This window comes from Acipenser ruthenus, chromosome 4 (assembly GCF_902713425.1).
Source record: "Acipenser ruthenus chromosome 4, fAciRut3.2 maternal haplotype, whole genome shotgun sequence".
Lineage (NCBI taxonomy): Eukaryota > Metazoa > Chordata > Actinopteri > Acipenseriformes > Acipenseridae > Acipenser > Acipenser ruthenus.
This window is the reverse complement of record NC_081192.1, coordinates 55,260,883-55,283,970: the sequence shown is the minus strand read 5'-3', so window position 1 is coordinate 55,283,970 and position 23,088 is coordinate 55,260,883. Positions and strand designations below refer to the sequence as shown.

Below are 23,088 nucleotides of genomic sequence, written 5' to 3'. Positions count from 1 at the left end.
TATAAGGTTTGGAGTGATACCAGACATGTTTACTTTTACATGAGGCTTCTGACTGCAATAAGCCTCAAAACAAGACACTCCCTGGCAGGCATTTTCCATGATAATTCTGTTGATGTTGGCATGTGACACCTCCCCACATTGAACATGGCAAAACTCCCTGTGGGCAGCAAGGTAACCAGGGACAACCATATATTTTCTTAATCCCCACAAATTATAGAATTCAGTGACTGGTAACACAACCCCCACCCCTAAGGTTACCCATAACCCCTGCCGATATTAGGCAAAACTACTTAAAAGTGGTAAGAAAAGATTATATTTAGTTCCACAATTGTGCCCCAAAGGATGCATACATGAAATGCAAATGTAGATTTCCACGTTCTGCAGGTTTAAGCTTTGCAGAGACACCAAACATATATTTAGTTTAGTGGGTTCTTGCCTGTCACACCCCCCCAAAACCCATTGACACCCCTGGAAGGATATTTCCATGCAGTACCGGATGCTATTCAAGCCGCTTGTGGTATAAGAGATGGGGAGATTAACTGTGGGACAGGCCAGATAGATATGTTGTGGCTTACTTCCAATATTCAAGCTTTGAATGATAAAGTTCAAAGCACTCATCATGGCAAAGACCTGGGTTTGAGGGGCTCTTCAGGCAACAGCAGTGGCTGTCTTTGCGTATGCCTTTCTTTGCGCACATCCTGCATCTTTTTTGGGCCCGTTCTTTTCTGGCTTTTTCAGTTCTGGGACACTTGTTTCTTTCCATTTGTGGGCACGGGCATGTGGTCCCAGACTGTCTCTTTGCTGCTGTAGGAACTGGGTAGCACACCTGGTGGTCATGGTGACCATATGCTTCAACAGGTCATCTGTGAGTAAAAGCTGGAAATAATACAGAGGGGTGAAGCCAGCAGTGTACCAATAAAGCGTGGTATGTCTGGCTGTACATTATTGGGGGGGGACTCGCTTTCTGGATTTCTAACAAGCTCTTCCATGGAAGAGGAGGAATCCTCTTCCTCAGTGACATCACTGGGGGGGTAAAAGTCACTTCCAGAGTCAGATGGAATCAGACCAGGGTCTGACTCTGAGTCACTGTCAGTTTCCATCATCATCCTTTCCACCTGCTCTGTGCGCAACCATTTTGCATGAAATTTAATTTACAGTAGTTACTGCAATATACAGCAATCAATTAAATAAACTTCACACAAATTGCAAAAAATATATAATAAAAATAAAAAAGGGAATTAAATGTACAGTCGCAAATTCATCTGACAGCTAAAAAAATTCTGAAAATCACTTATATATTGGCAAATATATATAACAATTATTTCACAAATAAAAAAAAATTAGATAAATGTATTAGAACTAGTTGTTGGAATTACATGTAAAATTCGGAAATGAACTGTGTGATGGGGTACACACCACCCCTGTGTGTGTGTGTTATTTTATTTAAAACGTATTGTTTAATTTGTAAAAGCACAATGTTTTGTTATTGTTGTTTTGCAGTGTGGATGGGGTTAAACCTGTGCAGAATGTGACCGTCTCCAGGTGGATTGATTGATTTATTATCAGCTTTGGCTGATCGGGGAAGGTGTTCAGAGGCAGAACGAGACGTGAAAAGTGAAACTAAAACCAAAAGTAAAGCTTAAATAACAATTGCTACACGTGCTAGTTCAGGATAGCACAATCTGTTTGTTTTGGCCACCATGCCTTTTTGTTTCTCTGAAGTGTTTTGTTTTGTTCAACCTTTTTATTTTACAATAAATCGGCGCATCACTGCATTTATTCATATCCCAGCACTGTTGTCTGTGTCCACTGTCTTCCAGGTCTGACGTCACCACCAGCCATCCTGCCAATTATTTTTTCAAAAAGTAATTTGATTCCTTCAGTGTTATTGCAACCTCGATCTGCTCAACTCACACCACGACACAGAGTGATGAAAGATTAGCTACAGTTTCCAGACAGTAATTGAATTCCAGACAAAACAAAAAGGAGAAATCTTATAGGCCAGTGTTTATTGATGGATTGTTTGGTACACCATTCACATACTGTAAAGCCATAAATATTTGCATGCCTTTTATTATGCGTATATATTGCAACATTTCTGAAGCAAAATAGGTTTTATGATTGTGATTAAATATTTATAGGTTTACAGTATTTCAAAAGACACTAAACTCTCCCACACACATCCTAAAACTTTGGAAGCAATTGGTCACTCACAGCCTACAGGGCAATGCCTTAGGTATACATAAAGTTTGGTACAATATAGGGCACCCTGCAGCAACCAATAGCGATCAATTAGTTCTGAAAATAACTGTTGAAAATAAGATCAAGTTTGCCAAAAATAGCTCTTCGGGTCTGCTAAGTGTTGTAGCCATCACGGTTTGCTCAGATCAAAGCACAGTCCTATATAAATACAGACTTTAGTTGCTTACCTGACTTCCTGGATTTCAGACTGAACAACATAGATAATTTCTATAGGCTAATTTAGATGTTAATCATCCACTGTTTAAATTACGTGACCGATACACCATTCACATATTTCTAGAGATTAAACCCTCCCACACAAAAAATTTAAAAGATCGGTTACTCACAGCCTGCGGGACAGTGTGATATATGGGAGGACGTACACCGTACATCTCCTAGCACTTTAGGAGTATATTTTTAGTTGATAGAATGATTCTTGGTGGTAGTTCTCCCTCCTGGCCTGTGAGGGCGCTAAGTAACGGGAACAGAGTACCCTGGACTGTTTGGCCTGACAATTTATTCCCAGGGTTAAAAGGAAGTCGGTCAACTAGAAAGGGGGTGGAGCTTCTGTGCACGAACTCATCGACCCGGAAGGGAAATTATGTGGGAGCCGCGGATTGGAGGAGCGGCTGCACTCGTTTACCAAGAGGTTATGTGTGACTGTACAAATAGGGGTCGAAGTGACATAATCTGTTCCTTTGTTTTGGTTTAGCAACAACCCGGAAGGACCTTTGTTTACAACTTTGTGAAATATATTGTGAATGTTTTGTTTGTTTTGTCTTGTTTGAAAATACTGTTTGTTATTGTTTATACGGCTAACGCGATCCGGAGCTGTCGCCACAGGCCAGCACCAACCCGGACAACATCACTGCACTTTGTTTCATTAAGGACTGTATACTGACTACGAGCACTCGAGCACTCACTGTGGACTTGTGTTTGTGTGTGTGTTACGTGTGGGTGAATAAGAACAGGACTGTTTATTATTTGGGAACCAACCGTGGATTTAAACAGAGCAATACACACCGCTGTATTTCCTGTTAACATTGTTTATTATTTACTGTTGTTACACCATCAGGCAATTGGGTTACAAACCATTAAACAACATTGCACCTGGATTATAACTGTCTGTTTATTGGTCACCTGCACCTGCACACTTTTAGCCACTTTGCCACAGTTCCCTATTATTATTATTATTATTATTATTATTATTATTATTTATTAGCAGACACCCTTACCCAGGGCGACTTACAGTTGTATACAAAAAATACATATGAAGAATTACAGTACAATTAAGAGCAAGATACAAAATACAATTACTTCACTCCTAATAAGAGCAAATACAAAACACAGTACAATTTTATATCAGAGCAGATAACAGTGTTGATAGTTACATCAGGGTTAGATACGAGTGCAAGTGAAATACAAGATACTACAGATTGGGTTAAGTGCAGGATTAAATACAGTAAAATAGGGAGCAGATAAATGCAAGTTAAAGTGCATTAAAGGCAGAGTGCTGTATTGTCCAGAAGGGAATAGCTGAGTTCTACAGGTGCTGTCTAAAGAGGTGTGTCTTGAGGAGGCGTCGGTAGGTGGTCAGGGACTGGGCAGTCCTGACATCTGTAGGAAGGTCGCTTCACGACTGCGGGCGAGGGTGGAGAAGGAGTGGGCTCTGGAGGCAGGAGAGCATAGCGGAGGTACAACCAGTCTTCTACTGCAGGCGGAGCAGAGAGGTTGGGTGGGGGTGTAGGGATGAGATGAGGGTCTGGAGGTAGCTGGGTAGTGAAGTCTAGTCAAGTCATCGGGAGGCGAGTACAAGAGTCTTAAACTGGATGCGAGGTGATCGGGAGCCACTGGAGTGAGCGGAGCAGTGGAGTAGCGTGGGAGAAGCGAGGCAGAGAGAACACCAGGCTAGCTGGAGCGGACGGGTGGCGGATGCAGGGAGACCGGCCAGGAGGGAGTTGCAGTAGTCAAGGCAGGAGAGTACCAGGGCCTGGACGAGGAGTTGCGTGGATTAGTTGGTGAGGAAGGGTTGGATTCTTCGTATGTTGCTCAGAAAGAAATAGCAGGTGCGTGCTAGAGTGGAGATGTGCTGGGAGTAGGAGAGGCAGGGGTCCAGGGTTACTCTGAGATTCTTGGCTGAGGAGGAGGGAGAGAGCATGGTAGATTCCAGAGGAATGGAAATGTAGAGATCAGAGGAGGGGGAAGATGAGGAGGGGAAGTGGTTGACAGGAAAGCAGAGAGCTGGTAGTGTACTGCCCAATTGAGGGTTTTAGGGTAAGAGGGAGACAGGATGGTAGTTTTGGAGGGTATTCCAGGGATTGTTAGTGGAGGAGTGTTTAGCAGAGGAGAAGGAGGAGAGGAGGGAGCGGCAGAGGTCTAGGGCAGCAGGGAGTTTAGTTCTCTTTCATTTCTTTTCTGCAGAGCGCAGTTTGGTTCCTGCTGAGTTGAGCACAGAGGAGAGCCAGGGTTGGGGAGGGGAGGGAAGGGGCGGGCCGGTCGGGAGGTGAGGGGACAGAGGGAGTTGAGGGAGAAAGTGAGGGAGAAGAGGGTGGAGGTATCAGTCTACAGAAAGTTGGGAGGAGTCGATAGGAGGGAGGTGAGAGAGCAGAGGTTACAGCGGGAGGTGATAGTGGGGGTAGGTGGAGTAGGGAGAAAGGGGAGAGACAGAGAAAAAGAGATGAAATAGTGATCAGAGAGGGGTGACAGAGAGGGTGGAGGGGCAGCTTTGTGGGTAGGAGGGGATGCAGAGAGAGAGAAGTTGAAGGAGTGAAGGAGAGGAAGGAATCCGACAGAGTGGGTGGGGTTGGAGAGATGGATATTGAAATCACCTAACTGGACAGTTGGGGTAGACAGTTGGGGGAGGGAGGAGAGGAGATGTTCGAGTTCATCGAGAAAGTGAGTGAAAGGTCCAGGGGGACGGTACAGTACAATTAGTAGGAGTTGACAGGGAGAGGTTAATTGGAGAGCATGAAATTCAAAGGTGTTAACAGAGAGTGAGGAGAGGTCAGAGGGGACAAAAAAGAGTAAGGAGGAAGAGAGGAGAAGACCAGTCCCACCTCCCCGTCCAGTGAGACATGGAGTATGGGACAGGGTGTAGAGAGAGGACAGGGCAGCAAGAGTTACAGTGTTATCAGGAGAGAGCCAGGTTTCAGTGAGAGTAAGGAAATTGAGAGAGAGATGGGAGGCAAAGGCAGAAATGAAATCAGCTTTAATGGCAGAGGAGTGACAGTTCCAGAGGAAACCAGAGAGAGTGTAGAAGGGGAGAGAGTGGGAGGGGGGAGAGGGGTTAGGGGAGCAGCGGTGGAGACTACATCATTTTCTCTTTGTATTGTAACCCCTACCACTGAAGGGGCTACAATACAAAGAGAAAATGATGTAGCCTTGTGGCAACGTGGTGAGTGAATACAGGTGTGTGCAGTGCAGAGTGGATACAAAACAGACAGACAATGATTTCCAGGTGCAAGGGTGTTTATTGATTTAATTGGCAATGTCCAGAGCCTTATGGCAAACACCTGTAAATAATAATGATGGAGTGATACAGCGGCGTGTATCACTCGGTATTTATAAATCCCTGGGTTTGACCTGTAACCAAAAGTCCAGTTTTACACACCAACACTAAACACAAAACACAAACACAGTTCTTAGTGATAGTGAGTAAGTGCAGGTGGTGTATTACAGTTCTCCGTGAAATGCAGGGGTGAAAGTGATGTCAGGGTTTATGCTGGCTTTCGCTACAGCTCTGGATCGTGCTACTGTAGTCAGACAACAGTTAACAAACACTAACAAGCACAAGACAAAACTCACGGTTCTCAATACTGCAACACAGACTCCTGTAGGTTTAAAAACACTAACCATTTACCAAGGAACCGATCACTTACACTACGCCCCCCTATTTATACCCTCGCTCATGACCCCTAGGTTAACAAGCGTATCCGCTCCTCCAATCCTTGGATGCCACACCATTTCCCGTCCAAGTCATTGAGTTTGGGTACCGTAGCTCCGCCCCCTTCCTAAATGACCGACTTCCACCTACCCTAAGGAATAAATTGTCATGCCATTTAATTAAGGGTACTCTGTTCCTATTATACAATGCCCTCACAGGTCGGGAGGGAGATCTAACACCAAGAATCATTCAATCTCTGTCACAAGCCTAAACAATCGTTTTGATAAGTCGAAATATAAAGTGACCTTGACAAAATGTTTTACTGGTATAAAATACCGGGCTGTACTGGCTCTATAGCCCAGATCATGGCTTCTATCAAAGTGAAAAACAACGTCCACAAACTTGAACTTGAAGCTTCTCTATAAACTTCAGGCACATTCAAACAGTATTCCAATTCCAAAAGAAAAGAAGATAGTGACAGACAAGTTGAAAATGGCATGCATATAGAATAATCTAGCTAGAAAAAATTAATTTTTTTGTATTTTTATTTTTTTTATTATTTGTGCATTTTTCCTGAGGGATATCAGACAACGTCTGTTAAGTAAACTGTTCCCCCACTACTACCACTAGTTTAATGAAAATTGATTTGTGTTTGTTTCAAGGACTCGAGACTCTAAGTCAAAGACCCATGACCCAGACTTGGACTCGGACTCGAACTCTGATCCCGATGACTCGGGCTCGGACTCGGGACTCAAAAACTATGTAGATACAAACATTGTTTTACTATTTTGCTAGAATTACTGAGTTTGCACTCTTTGCATTAATATGTCTAATAAAATGTGGTAAAATGCAGCAGTCATGTATGGAACACCTCCACAGAAATGGTGTAGTCTCAAAAAGCAAGGAAATTCATTGCAAAAAACTACATTAATGCAGCAGTTAGGGTTGAACTCATCACCACAAAAGCAAAGAAATGTGGTGTTAGGGTTTTTAACCCAAACTCGCACCCCCACATAAACAGCCAAAGGAACCAGACAACACAAGCACCCGCAGACTGCCATCATCAGGTATGACATAGAACATACAACTCTTTCCATATGACACAAGAGACATCATGGTCAGATCCCAATCCTGTTGGTGCTTTAATTTTTTCAACACTTATTTATATTTAAATTTTACTTAAAGTTATTCGGTTTTTGTTTTTATATATTTTACTTTTTTACACCGGTGGCAACAAAGCCCACCACAGCACCATCAAGTAGTGGGTTAGAGGGAGTCCCTGAAAAGGAGTAAAGTAAAGCCGCCCAAAAAACTAAACACCTCACCCCTCTGGGACAGGGGCCCGGCACCACCAGGGGCGGAATCCCTCCTGTCATGTCTCGCGAGACACCGCAGGAGACTGCCTTCGGTGGCATGAGGCGGAAGAGGAAGGCGCAAACTTGGCTCTCCAAGGGGGAGAGCCAGCACGCCTTTCTCGTGTGCACGCAAGTGCAAGAGAACCGGCCTGTGTCCGACCACTAAGGGGTCGGCAGCAGTGGGGGCCACTGAGGAGGCAAAGGAGAGGCCCCCAGAGCAATCACTGCCTCAGCTTCCCCCCTCTAGGGACAACAAGGGTCCTGGCCCTTATGCTGCCGTGGAGGGGGCAATAGAACCATCCCCTGGGGCAGTTATGGGCTTCAATGACAACGTGGAAGTGACAGTCACTGAGGGACTGGGGGGGGGAGGAACCCAGATGGGCAAAAGGAGGTGATGCTCTTGGGGAGGATACCCTCCCTGTTGGCCAAAAGGGCAAAAGAAACCTTCCCGAACCCACCACTGAGTGACTGGATGCAGAAACAACAACTGCCTCTGGTTTCCCCCTCTGGCGACGACGGGGGTCCTGAACCTTGTGTTGCTTCAGAGCGGGAGACAGAAACATCCCCTAAAGCAGTTATAGTGACTGCTGCTGACGGATCAGAGGAAGGGGAAAAACCCAAGAGGGCAGAAGGTGGTGCCCTGAGGGTAGATCCCCTCCCTACAAGGACGAGGATGTGCTTGAGACCAGTCTGCTGAAGAGGGGCCCAAATTGGGGACGGAACCACCTTCTTGTGAACCATCCGCACCCTTGATTTGGGAGGTGCGGACAGTGCCCAAGAAGATTCCTCCATTGGCCTCTCCCATCGTGTCCCCTTTAAAAAGGGGTTAAAGCCCAAACTTACTCTTGAACAAAGTGTGCTTCTGGATTCCCCCCTCACACTAGAGGAGATTAAAGAAGTGCTCCTATCAATGCAAAAAGGCAAAGCTCAGGATTAAACAGGCACTGGAACATTTCATCGAAAATGGGATAACCTCCCTGAAGGCGATCAACCTGCTATGGGCCAGAGATGGGGAGCAGTGGGAAGTGTGGGAACAACAACATCGCCCAGTGTCCCTCCTAGACATCGCAGCCATGGTCTTCAACAACCTGGCTGCAGATATGGGAGGGGCCCCACCATCTCCAGTCCCATCGGGAGGGGCCACGCCTATCCCACCTCGACAGGCAGCCAGCGATCGAGGAAGAGCCACACCAGTCCCCAGCGACTGAGAGCCGCACCAGTCTGCAGTGATAGTGGGAGACTACCTGCTGCTCCCGCCTCCACCGCCAGGGGGAGACTACCCGCTGCTCCCGCCTCCACCGCCAGGGGGAGACTACCCGCTGCTCCTGCTTCACCGCCTGGGGAAGCCTGTTCGCCGTTGCCTGGGGATGGTGGTTTGCCTAGCTTGGGGAGGCTGGCTCGCCATCGCCTGGGGAGGCCAGCTTGTCATCGCCCGGGGATGCCTGCACGTCACCGCCCGGGGATGCCTGCACGTCACCGCCCGGGGATGCCTGCACGTCACCGCCCGGGGATGCCTGCACGTCACCGCCCGGGAATACCTGCACGACAGCACCCAGGGATGCCTGCTTGTCATCGCCTGGGGATTTGTTGTGTCCACCAGCAGCAGTTGCGCTGCCGGAAAAGGGAGCCACCGGCTACAGAGAAAGGGGGGAGGTGAGGAGACCACCTCCACCCACAGTAGTTTCACTGCCGCAGTATGCCAGCACCAGCGCCACTTCCGGAGTGCCCAGTGCCACCGCTGTCAGCATTACAGCTACCAGTATTGCCATTGGCAGCATTTCCGCTGCCAGAACCACCTATTCTGGAGGAGCCAGTCTTACCACTGTTAGCATTGCCGCTGCCAGCTTTCCCACAGGCAGCTTTTCTGCTGCCAGAACTGCCTTTACTGGAGGAGCCAGCCTTGGCGCTGTCAGCATTTCCGCTGGCAGCATTGCCGCTGCCAGGATTGCCTCGGCTGTAGGAGCCAGCCTGTAAGCATTGCCACTAGCAGCATTTCCGCTTCCAGGGTGTGCCACCTCGCTGTCAGCTTTGCTGCTGCCAGTAGTGCCACTGGAATAGGACCTCGCCCTGCTGCCAGCATTGCCAATGGCAGCATTTCCGCTGCCAGGATTGCCCAGGCTGGAGGAGCCCGTCTTGCCTCTGTCAGCATTTGCGCTGACAGCATGGCCGCCTGTGGGCCCCTTAATACCTCCGTTCATGGCCCAGGAATATGCCCAAGACTCTTGGGATTTTAAGGGGGAAGGTGGCCTTTGAGGCCATGTGTGCTGCGCACAAGGGGGAGTTGTGTGGCGGAGTACACCCGTCCCTGTGCGTATTTTATGTTATTGTTTGTATGTATGTATTGGTGCACTGGGTATGGTTTGGTTTATGTAACACGGGCGATTTAAAATGTATATTTGTATTTGGGCACAGGTGTTTCGCAACTAGTTCACGTGCAGACTGCCTGGACTCAACTGAATGATTGATTAGCATACGAGTCCCGGCACAGCTGCATAAAACAGGCACAAAACCCAGGGCTGAGTGTTCAGAAGTGGAGAACGATAGAGAGAAGGAAAGAAATACATTTAAAAAGAAAACAATTGCTACTCATGCTGGGAGGACCAGCACTTGTTTTAGGGTTAGAGTTTGTTTGCTTTATTGTTTGTCTGTTTTGTTTTGGCCAACGTGCCGTTTTCTTAACAACATGTTTTGTTAAATCATTTTGTTTTATAATAAATCATGCACCAGCACATTCACTCACAATACTTGTTTCCTGTGTATTTCCTGGTCTGATGTCACCACCAAGCCATCCTTGCCACATGGTGTTAATCGTTAATGAGAGGAATCCGTTCTCTATATAGGGATACTGCTCTGAGATCCAGTGTTGTTCCTGAGGTTGCGGCTTGCAAGACGAGCTCTCATCCTGCAAACAATACAAAAAGCATGTTCTCGTGAAGGACTTTAAACATTACATTTTTACCACTTACAAACTCTAATCTCCCATAGTTGCACAAGGCAACTTTCTCTGCCAACTATTAAAGTTAGTAGGCGAGCAATGTTGCACAATTGCTCAAATCAAATGTTGCTTGATTACAAATATCACCTGCAATTTAGTTACTTTATTAGTAACCAGAGAAAGTTAATTTCTGTTTCATAAGTTTTATGGTTGCTGCATAAAGAGTAGGAAGGGGTTAAAGGTGGTTTTAACTTACCTTTGGTAGATAACTTAACTGTGATTCTTTAACCCTTAGCGGTCCATTTATTCAGCGCGTCTCAGACGCGTCACGTCCAATTTATTTGCACACGCACAGTTTATTTTAGACGCGCTGTTTAAAAGTATTTTTTTCACAGTAAAACAGGTTTAAAAGACACTGCATATCAACAGGACAGGACACTCAGTACTGCATCTCCAGCCCTGCCCACCCCTTGTTCGCTGTATTTTTTACATACCTCTACATAGTAGTGCATACCGATAAATCATCTCCTGATCACTCGTTTTATCACCAAACTCCTCAATAATGCGATCCAAGTCATTATTTTATTACTATAATATCTAAAAAAAGCTCTGCAAATGTCTGTGATATTCTTTGAGCACTGGATGCAGAAGCAGCTATCTTGTTTGTTTATGTCCGTGTTATCTATGTGGCATCTGTATTCATGAGATACGCCCCTCTTTTTTTTCGGCTTCTCTCGGCTCCTATCGGTCTCTGTCGGCCATTGAATCGTTTCCTCTGCTTTTTTCCGGAAAAAAAAATGACTAGAGACCTGTTTCTTACGTCTTTTTGATGATGTCGGACAGGGTCTGACATTGGACCGGAAAGGGAAAATTGCAATGTCGGACCAGGTCCGACATAGGACCGCAAAGGGTTAAATGAAGTCTTATTTCTGTTCAAGTAACACTGCTTTAATTCTGTCCTTCGTAGAACTCCATGAAAGTGATGTTTAAGTGCTTGTGGAAGAACTGTGGGAGAGTTCTGAGCACAGCTGCAGGAATCCAGAAGCACATTCGCACTGTGCACTTGGGGTAAGGAAGCACTCAGACCCTGTTGTGAAGTTAATGCTAGAGCATGTTTGAGTCATTCCAGCCCACTTTCAGCAGAGAAAGCCTCCCCTGCCTGTTATAACAGTTGTTGTAATGTTTTTACAGGTATTTTAACCCAAATGACAACCGTTTATCAAACCAAACCGAGACATGCCCTGGCATTATTAGTTTTAAATGGAGTAGATTAGAGTCCCAAAATGTACCTAGCATCAGAAAATCAGTACCCCTTTTGCTCTGTACACTCCTGTAAACTGCTGCTTTCTGTATTAAACCCTTTGGAGCCCATTTGCCCTATGTTGACAATTCATTCAATCCCTTAAAGGCTAACAAAACAGTTCAATAAATCGAACCAATTTTGTGCTTCCATTAGCAACAAATGTGCAATTTTGAAAGAAACACATGTTATAGCAAACGTGTGTTCATTTTAAAACATACATCTGGTCCTACACTACATTAAGGAAAGTTCTCAGTCTGTTACTGCTGTACTTCACCCCATCAGTGTCTTCATGTCACTGGCTGACAGCATGGCAGTCAATTGGGAAATAAACTGATTGTTTTTGACAGGAAGAAGCCAGTGAAGTGGTGGGAACCCTCCAGGTGAAATGACCCAGGAAGTGCAAGACAGTCTTAAGCTTGGCTTGGAAACAGATTTCTTTAACCTAGTATAGTACCAGAGATCAAAAGAAAATACATATTTAATAAAACATGTGTTTCTTTCAGAAGTGCACATTTGAGACCTATATAATGGACGTATGTGCATGGCAAAGAAAATGTATGGAACTATTTTGTTAGCCATAATTACTTAAAATAAGCAATAAAATATGGTTCTATTATTATCATTCCACATATGTTACATCAATTACTTTTAATGTAATTTGGGGGTTGTGCATGTTTAAGTTTTGACTTTAAAACTATGCATGGTACAGACACCACTTGTGCTAGGGCAACAATGCAGGCTCCATGTTTTGATTCTAAATTTATTTTCAGTCGCAGTTGTGACTCTGATTGCAGTGATGGTGAAGAGGATTTCTACTACACAGAGATTAAACTGAACACAGACTCAGTGGCTGATGGGCTGAGCAGCCTCTCTCCAGTCTCGCCATCTATGGTCTCCCCACCTCACATCTTTTCCAGCACAGAGCCTGGCCGTCCAGAGAGTGTCTGCATGAAAAATGAGTCCAAGCTTACAACCCCTCTGAGCCGCTCAGCTCCCAGCACTCTCTACCTCGTACATGCAGATCATGCCTATCAGGTGAAGGTAAATTAGATTTTCAAGATAAGTCTTTCTTTTGATTTTAAACACAATGCCTTGGCTGACGAAAAGTTTTAGGGCTCCTTTCTGTTTTTAAATGTGAGGGGATGTACTGATCCTTATTTTATTTATTTATTTATTTCAGTTTGTATAGTGCCCAATTGTTTTACCTCCGATGTTCTACCTAATTCAGAATATCCGATTACGTTCCCTCACTGCAGCAATTTCCCACACAGCTCAGGAGAACTGAAGGTCACTGAGAGTCCTCCAATTCCACAACCAAACCAATTGCCTCTTTGCACCCAGGAACTCGGCTGTGGATGACAGTGAGCCCTGCAGGTGTCCACTTGGGCTCATTTGGCATCTGGCCAGTAGGGTCAGCTGTAGTGCTATGAGGAGAAACAGCCCCTGTCGGTTTTATCTCGCCAATGCAACACTCCTTCAGGAATCCTCAGCAAAGGCCGGTGACTTTGCACAGCCAAGACGCAAACTTGTGCTCCTCTGACTGCATGACTCGATCTGCACACTATGCGGTTAGATCCTTATTTACTGTAACAATGGAGGCAGTTTAAACAAGCTGTTTTGGAAAATTCAACTTTTGTGTGCATGATTTTACTGTGTATTAGATTTACTGTGTCTTGTTGTGTTATATCCTCTTATACATGTAGTCCATCAGCTGTGGGGAATGGAAATATACATCTGTCTTCACCCATCTTCATAGTACAGCCATATTCTGACAATATGTGGCCGTTGTTGATAACTGTAACCTGTCCAATTGCAGTATGGGTCTGATGTTGCATTCTTTGTCTTCGCATTAACTAGTCATGTATTCTACTGATGGTCATGGCAGGCACTATTCTACATTCACTTTAATATATGCTGTTGCAGAAAGTTGTTTTCAAAATCCAGGCAGCACCATTTAGTAATTTAAAAAAATGTATTGATGGAGATGTTTTTCAGTTTACTGTTGGAGGTCTACAAAAAACATTCTTGTTTTCCAGGCAACAGCACCTGTTAACATTCCAGGCTCTGCCAGCTTCACTCCAAGCAGCAGCGGCTTTAGTATTTCCTGGCAGTCTCCACCAGTCACTTTTACTGGAATCCCTGTGAGTAAAACAACTAAACCAGCAGTAAAAGGAGTATTTTTACAAGAGGCATATAGATCTTGTTAAATTTTGCTATGTCCTTAAATTAGTTTTCTATCATGATTCACATTGTCATATGGTGTGTTTTCAAAACTGCTTTGATTATGCCTAATGCCTGGTCTTGACATAGTATTGTATTTAGCCTATATTCCAGGTAAGTCTTTATATATATATATATATATATATACAGTACTGTGCAAAAGTTTTAGGCAGGTGTGAAAAAATGCTGTAAAGTAAGAATGCTTTCAAAAATAGACATGTTAATAGTTTATATTTATCATTAACAAAATGCAAAGTGAGTGAACAGAAGAAAAATCTACATCAAATCAATATTTGGTGTGACCACCCTTTGCCTTCAAAACAGCATCAATTCTCCTAGGTACACTTGCACACAGTTTTTGAAGGAACTAGGCAGGTAGGTTGGCCCAAACATCTTGGAGAACTAACCACAGTTCTTCTGTGGATTTAGGCAGCCTCAGTTGCTTCTCTCTCTTCATGTAATCCCAGACAGACTCGATGATGTTGAGATCAGGGGTCTGTGGGGGCCATACCATCACTTCCAGGACTCCTTGTTCTTCTTTACGCTGAAGATAGTTCTTAATGACTTTCGCTGTATGTTTGGGGTCGTTGTCATGCTGCAGAATAAATTTGGGGCCAATCAGATGCCTCCCTGATGGTATTGCATGATGGATAAGTATCTGCCTGTACTTCTCAGCATTGAGGAGACCATTAATTCTGACCAAACCCCCAACTCCATTTGCAGAAATGCAGCCCCAAACTTGCAAGGAACCTCCACCATGCTTCACTGTTGCCTGCAGACACTCATTCGTGTACCGCTGTCCAGCCCATCGGCGAACAAACTGCCTTCTGCTACAGCCAAATATTTCAAATTTTGACTCATCAGTCCAGAGCACCTGCTGCCATTTTTCTGCACCCCAGTTCCTGTGTTTCCGTGCATAGTTGAGTCGCTTGGCCTTGTTTCCACGTCGGAGGTATGGCTTTTTGGCCGCAAGTCTTCCATGAAGGCCACTTCTGACCAGACTTCTCCGGACAGTAGATGGGTGTACCAGGGTCCCACTGTTTTCTGCCAGTTCTGAGCTGATGGCACTGCTGGACATCTTCCGATTGCGAAGGGAAGTAAGCATGATGTGTCTTTCATCTGCTGCAGTAAATTTCCTTGGCCGACCACTGCGTCTACGGTCCTCAACGTTGCCTGTTTCTTTGTGCTTCTTCAAAAGAGCTTGGACAGCACATCTGGAAACCCCTGTCTTCCTTGAAATTTCTGCCTGGGAGAGACCTAGCTGATGCAGTATAACTACCTTGTGTCTTGTTGCTGTGCTCAGTCTTGCCATGGTGTATGACTTTTGAAAGTAAACTGTCTTCAGCAACCTCACCTTGTTAGCTGAGTTTGGCTGTTCCTCACCCAGTTTTATTCCTCCTACACAGCTGTTTCTGTTTCAGTTAATGATTGTGTTTCAACCTACATATTGAATTGATGATCATTAGCACCTGTTTGGTATAATTGTTTAATCATACACCTGACTATATGCCTACAAAATCCCTGACTTTGTGCAAGTGTACCTAGAAGAATTGATGCTGTTTTGAAGGCAAAGGGTGGTCACACCAAATATGGATTTGATTTAGATTTTTCTTCTGTTCACTTTGCATTTAGTTAATTGATAAATATAATCTATTAACATGTCTATTTTTGAAAGCATTCTTACTTTACAGCATTTTTTCACACCTGCCTAAAACTTTTGCACAGTACTGTGTGTATATATATAAAGACTTACCTGGAATATAGGCTAAATACAATATATATATATATATATATATATATATATATATATAAATAATTAATCGTACAAATACAATACTTATTAATTACAATATATTGGATCCAGCTGCAGTACTGCTGAAAACTGTGTAGACCTGTATCTCGTGGAGAGTGTACAGAGGAGAGTACAGGAGAGCGAGCAAGGAGAGAGAAAGTAAAATATAAACAACTGCTAAGCGTGCTGGTTTTTACACCAGCACAATACTTATTTGTTTATTTCTGTTTGTTTGGCAACAAGCCTTTTTGTTTTGTTCAAATCTTTTGTTTTTGTTTATTATTTAATAAAAGGCTGAATGCCGTAGCGTTTCAGCTTTGCCCCGCTACTTCCTGAGTCTGTGTTTCTGGTCTGACGTCACCACTGCAAGCCATCCTGATCACAGTTGTTGTCCAGAAGAGGGATACAGCACTGCCAAGCATCAGACCAGGAATACTGTAGGGTTTTTTTTTGTTGGTTTTTGGGGGTAAAAAAAATGGGAAGCGGCTGAAGGAAACAGCAGCAACAACAACAACAGCAGCAGCAGCAAGTGCTACCAAGCAGGGCCAGTTGCAGGTCCTGCTCTGTATCTGCTACGCCGGACGTCTGCCTCGCCTGTCTAGACGAGGAAGGCTTCCTGTGTGACGAGGTCAGGTACCTTCCACTGAGCCAGAGCCACGCATGGCAGGAGATGGAGAAGCCAGAGCGTGCGGCATCAAGGGGAGAGGTCCCGCAGGCTCAGAGGCCGACAAATTCATTCTCCTCTGAGGGAATCTGGGGCTGGCTGGTGGAGCCTGGGAGGAATGCCGAAGAGGCCCTCCCCCGATGTGATCAACCTCCTGTGGGACAGAGATGGAGAGTGATGGTAAGCCTGGGAAAAGCAACACTGCCCAGTGTCCCTCCGCTACCTGGCTGCAGATATGGCAGGGCTTCCGCTATCTCTAGCTCCATCGGGAGAAGCCCCGTCGCGGCCATCTCCAGTGCCAGAGGGAGAGGAGCCATTGCTGTCGTCTCCAGCGCCAGAGGGAGAGGAACCATTGCTGCCATCTACAGCGCCAGAGACAGAGCAGCAGGAGCTGCCTCTGTCTCCGCCATCTCCACTGCCAGGACCAGAGTAGCAGGAGCTGCCTCTGTCTCCGCCATCTCCACCGACAGGAGCAGAGCAGCAGGAGCTGCCTCTGTCTCCGCCATCTCCACGGCCAGGAGCAGAGCAGCAGGAGCTGCCTCCGTCTCCACTGCCATGAGAGGACTGCTGGCCGCTCCCACCAGCAGAGGATGACTACCTGCTGGTTCCTCCTCCACCACAATGGGAGGAGTGCTTACCGCTTCCACCTCTCCCGCCGTGGGAGGACTACCTGCCACTTCCACTGCCATGGGAGGGACTGCTCTTGCCCTGCCTCGCTCCGCCCAAGGATGCCTGCCTCGCTCCGCTCAAGGATGCCTGCCTCGCTTCGCCCAAGGATGCCTGCCTCGCTCCGCCCAAGGATGCCTGCTCGCACCGCCCAAGGATGCCAGCCTCCCTCCGCCCAAGGATGCCTGACATGCATCGCCTGGGGTTGCCTGCTGCTCCGCATCGCCTGGGGTTGCCTGCTGCTCCGCATCGCCTGGGGTTGCCTGCTGCTCCGCATCGCCTCGGGTTGCCTGCTGCTCCACATCGCCTGCGGTTGCCTGCTGCTCTGCATCGCCTGGGGTTGTCTGCTGCTCTGCATCGCCTGTGGAGCCACCAGTCACAGGGTACGAGGGAGAAGTGGAGCTCCCGCTGCCGTCTCCATGGCCAGGGGCTCCCCTCCCGAGTTCGCCTCCCATGGGTCCGCTGCTCCCATCGCCTCCCAAGGGTCCGCTGCTGCCGTCGCCTCCCGAGGGTCCGCTGCTGTCATCGCCTCCCAAGGGTCCGCTGCTTCCATTGCCTCCCTGCCGTCGCCTGAGGTCGCCTTCAGCTCTGCCTCACCTGGGGTCGCTGCCGGCTCTGCTTCGCCTGGGGTTGCTGCTGGCTCCGCTTCGCCTGGGAAGCTGCCGGCCATGAAGAAGGGGGGGGAGGTCAGGAGACCAGCTCCCCCTGCAGCATTATCGCTACAGGAAATTCAGTGGCCGGAGCCCCACAAGAGGGAGCAGCCGGCCGATTGCCAGGATTATCTTGGCAGTCAGCCTGGCCACTACAGCTGTTGGGGTTGGAGAAGGACCTCCCACCATGGCCACCACCTTTGGCCCGTTGCTGCCCCTGTTCCTGGGCCGGGACTGTGAACCGGGACTTTGGGGACTAAGGGGGGAGGTGGCCGAAAAGGCCATGTGTGCTGCGCACAAAGGGGGGCATATGTGATGGGGAGCCCCGCCCCTATGTATATTGTGCGCTATTTTTGTAATTTATTATTATTATTATGCCCTGCGATGGACTGGCATCCTGTCCAGGGTGTAGTCTCGCCTTGCGCCCTGTGTATGCCGGGTTAGGCTCCGGCTTACCGTGACCCTGTAAAGGAGTAAGCGGTTAATGATAATGGATGGATGGATGGATTATTATTATTATTATTATTGTTTGCGGCGCAGATGAAAGCCGCCACCATTATTTGTTATTGTTTTGTTTTGTCTTTTTAAAACCTTGTGAGGATGCGTGACTGATCAGCTACTGATTATTTAACTAGCTGACAGTCACGCATCCTTATTAAACTCGTGCAGACCCTCGTGGAGAGTGTACAGAGGAGAGTACGGGAGAGCGAGCAAGGAGAGAGAAAGTAAAATATAAACAACTGCTAAGCCATTGCGTTTCAGCTTTGCCTCACTACCTCCTGAGTCTGTGTTTCTGGTCTGACGTCACCACTGCAAGCCATCCTGATCACATGCCACCAAGGCACTGCTGAGGTCAGAACCAGATATTTGAACTCTGTTCCTAACCAAGCCAGACAAGTTTTTAAAACACACAAGAAGTGGCAATGGCCATCCTTTCAGAATGTCTAGTCATTTTGGATCCTTCTTAGAGACTTTTGGCTACTTTAAAATTGTTTTACTTATCTGTCGGGATTGTAGGCATCACCAACACATATCCGTACCCATGGATTTGGAGAACATCGTCCACAGGCCCATGCTATGCTGTCATCACCGCCCAGAGCTGCAGTGGGACTCAGGTAATGCTTGTTTCTGGTCACTGTAGAATTCTCTGTGTGTCTGTTTGGGGGGGGGTCTTTCAATGAAACTGTTAACACAAACTGTGCTGACTATTTTAGAGCAGTGAGTAAAGTGAAAATGATGTTATAAATGTAATACCAAATTAGTGTTTGCCATGATGTGTGTTCTTTCAAATATCAGAATGAAAGATCTACATAGGGAATGACATTGTACTAAAGGTAAGATCTAAGGAATTATTCAGTTAAATTCATGTAGTATAACTGTATGTATTTGTATGACTTAATTAAATAAATTGAGCAAAGCAGTGCTTCAGGCAGGGAACTCACTTTTAAGCCAGATTATAATCATAAACATCAAGCATGTTGGGCGCCTCTGTTACCAGAACATTTGTCAGTCAAATGGCTAGTATCACTTCCAATGATCAGCTAGAAAGGGCTTTATATATTACCCAATCCTTTTGTCCCTGTTGTATCCCAGAGTTTGCCACCCCCTCCCCAGCCTCCACCTGTTTTTTAGCTTCATCTAAGAGGGAGGACAGCTATCATGCCCCCCTCCTATGACTTCCCTACAGTCAGCCTCTCCACTATCAGCAAACAAAATTATGAGCATGGGTACCTCAAAGGGCCAAAGTTGTAATGAAAATATGTATAACGTATTATTTGTTGTCTAAGCTTTAATAAATATTGTTCTTTCTATCGCATGAGTTTTCCTGACTGAATTCCCTTTATCTTACCTTCAGTACACTGCCATTACAACGTTGGTCTCGTGTAAACATCATGCACATATCATGGCAAACAGATGTTTTAAAACATGATTTATTGGCAGCAACCGGAGGGTGATATTTCATACCATTCAATTCCTTGAGTTCCAGGGGCTTGTTCCTGGATAATGTATTTTTAGCGTTCCACATTTCCAGTTTATTCCGAATTTTACCGAAAAATTACAGGATTTTTTTTTTTTTTTTGACTGAACCTCAGTTTTTACAGATTTATACTCGATTTTTAGTCTGCTATACAGTATTTTCCTGGTACTATTTTCTAGTAAATACACAATATTTTGATTAAAATGCTGTTTTATTTGGACTCTGACATTGTAATAAGCAGCCCTACACTGACCTAGGATACAGCAGGTACGTTTAGATGTCAGAGGATCAAATAATATTCAAACATCGCCCGTGATTGGTTCTCTGTTGCTTCACAAACACATTATCACCCGATTCTGTTGGCCAATGGTCAGTCAAAGTCTGATTATTGTAGCAAGTGCTGGGCGTAGTAACTAGCTTGATCAAAAAATAAATTGAAATACTTACACGAAAATATAATATTTTGAGTGGATGAGGAATGGGTAGAAAACGGAAATCAGTGTATGAATATTCAAAAGAAAACGAGTGTTTCGAAGTATACAAAAAGCCAAATAGCAGAAGTGGGCCAGGTGAGGCAGAGGATGCACAGCGCTGCAAATACTACTGCACTGAGGTACATGTCCGCGCTGACAGAATAAAAGAACATACTTAAAGTAAGCGACACATTAAACTAAAACAAGAAAGAGAACTGAGAGACAAGCAATCCATTTATGCCGCTTTTACACACGCTTTAATAAAAGAGCACAGAATGATTGTTAATGAGTTTGTCAATGCTTTGTGCTTTGCTGAACAGCCACTGTTTATTACAGATAGGTGTGTATTGGTGACTTTGTGTGACAGTACTGTCCATCAAAAACACTGGTTAATGCCGACAATCTGACAGAAAATGATGATGCTTTAGTTGGTAAACTTATGGAACACGTTGATGGAAATGTCCAGTGTGATTTTTGACGCGTCTCCTGATGCCTTGGACTGTCCAGTTCTATCCATTTTCTTTTCTTTTTATGATTTCAAGGCAAATAAACCTGGCTTGTTTTGTGCTGATGTTCACATCTTCTGCAGATACTAGCTCTGTCAGCACAGCGATTCGCAAAGTACCAGCTAACTTGGGAAAATGTGGCCTTGACTTGCACAGATTCTGCTTCAACATACATGGCAAAATTTATGGACATTAAACTTAATCAGAAATAAGAACTGCTATGCATCATATTCCACTTGTAAAGTGTGTATACTGAGAATTTTATTTCCAGATTTTTACCGATGTTTAAATTAAAAACACATTTTTACAGATTTTATCCCTATTTTAATATTTGTAAAAGAAACACTTTTACTGTAATTTATTGTAATAATGCTCACAAATCTTTTGGATTTAGTGATCAGTTGTTATAAAATCAAGTGTATTAGTTGTAAGGGGGTTGACTTTCAAGAGCATGAATTGGCAGGGCAGTTCACTTGAAGTGATGATGTTCAGAGCCTTTTCTGCCCATCTTATCCTGTTACAATATCAAACCAGGGCTGCCTCCAGTTCCAGATGTAGTCTACAGTTCAATCTGCAACCAAAAAACAATAAAACTAGTAATAGTTTTATAGAAAAATATTCTGTTTATTTCACGGCACTTCTAGACAACAATTGAAAAGTGACTTTTGTATAATAACCAGTGCTTATCTCTGCTTGGCATAACAACACTCTCACTTGCTTGCCATTTATCTTTTTGTTTCCAGGCTTTATTGTAACTTTGATCCAAATGAAGCCATTATACTCTCACAGTGCTAGTCATTGGATTGAAGTGCTTGTTTTCCTTATTCAAGTCCCATGTTACAGATAACACAGTTTGGGTCCTATTTTTTTTTCAACACAGGAAGTGAACTTTTACTGATGCAGTATTACACATCTCAGAAAACAAAATATCAGTAGCAAAACCAGGGTAAGGATGTTGTTATGCTAATAGGAATGAAGACAGTTTTCTTAAGCATTGGTTATTACCCCTGTATGTGTTACTGCTGCTGTATAAGTGCAATTTAATAAAGTGTCCAATGTGTTGACAGGAAGTCTCGTGGGGAGGGGAAGAAATGCCGCAAGGTATATGGAATAGAGCACAGGGACATGTGGTGCACAGCCTGTCGTTGGAAGAAAGCCTGCCAGAGGTTTATCGACTGAGGATACAAGGGCCTTTCAAGCCGCTGCACCCATAACATTTCAGTGTAATGTATGTGGAACTATGGCTAGACATAGTCATGGAAGCAGTTTCCATGAGGTCCCAGTTTTATTTTCTTCCTTCTTTTAAAAAAATAACACAACTTGAGCAGCTAATCTTTTTCCATAACTGTTTTTACATTTTCCTTGAGCCACAGCTGAAAAAAAAGGCAAGACTTTTGAAAGTTAAAATTGTCGATTTTAACCAGTTTTAAGCAGAAGGACACCCTTCTTTCTGAACAAAGACCTATCAAGTATCTGCTTTTTCCAGGTGATGTTTATACAAGTTTCTTTTCATTAATAATGTCTTGTGAACAGTGAAAAATTGTGTCTCCCGGACTGTGAATAGCCAACTGTATCTGGAATGTATTCTGGTTTTGGGTCGATAGGCTGTTCAGAATGGGCAGTGGAGGTGAGAGTGTTTCCATTTCTCTTCATGGAAATAGACTACCATAAAACTCAGCTCCTCTGCAAGCATGGACAACCTATAGGGATTTGCTTAGAAAACCAGCAGCTCTGTTTTATACCAGACTGATCTCAGTTACAATCCATTCTTATCTTTTAGATGTAATGTGTTGTAACCAAAAAAATGCTGATTTCTCATTTCTTTTTTTCTATCATACATTTTATTGTTCTGGCAAGATCTCTGTGCTGTGCAACATATAATATGTGGCACTGAAGCTACAGTGAAGGATATTGTGCAAAGCTTGTACCATTTTTCTTAAATAAAAAAAAAACTGTATCCCTTGTTTCCATGTGCCTGCCCCAAGGTGTTCAGGTTTAAAATGCCCTGGATACAAATAGTTTGAAACATGGCGCTGGAACGAAAATAAATGGGTTTAAAACATACAGATTAAAAAATATTAAAATGCAACTGCATATTGAGACACAAACTTTTATCAAAGATTGTCTTTTTTGTTTGTGGAAATAGAATTAATGAATAACAAACAAACAACCAAGAATGTCAGCTTAACCCTTTTAGTCCAGAATTATTTTTGTTACGCTGAAGGACAAAAAAAATAGTTTTACATATACAGTATTTATACACTTGCTTCAGACTGGGACCTAGCAGTCCAGTGAGGTTCCAACGTGATTTCGGACAGCATATGTTAAAATACAACGCTAAGATAATGTGTGACCTTGAGGTCCTGCCCAGACTGAAAGGGTTTTAAGGCGTGTACATGCACCTGTTGTTTCTTACCGTTTT

At 44.7% G+C, this 23,088-nt stretch overlaps 1 protein-coding gene across 4 annotated transcripts in view; it reads left to right on the top strand.

Moving 5' to 3' along the window:
• LOC117399775 (zinc finger protein 704-like) overlaps positions 1-22,650 on the top strand; it is a 122,156-nt gene extending 99,506 nt beyond the window's left edge. For 2 of the 4 annotated variants that reach the window (XM_033999149.3, XM_033999146.3), the window contains exons 5-9: positions 11,382-11,482; positions 12,488-12,758; positions 13,754-13,858; positions 18,727-18,824; positions 21,734-22,650. In XM_033999149.3, the coding sequence (XP_033855040.2) occupies positions 11,382-11,482; positions 12,488-12,758; positions 13,754-13,858; positions 18,727-18,824; positions 21,734-21,845 (687 nt within the window). In that variant the 3' untranslated portion in view covers positions 21,846-22,650. The remainder of the gene's footprint in view (positions 1-11,381; positions 11,483-12,487; positions 12,759-13,753; positions 13,859-18,726; positions 18,825-21,733) is intronic. The other 2 variants (XM_033999148.3, XM_033999147.3) reach the window with 2 other exon arrangements.
• Positions 22,651-23,088: the final 438 nt, after the last annotated feature.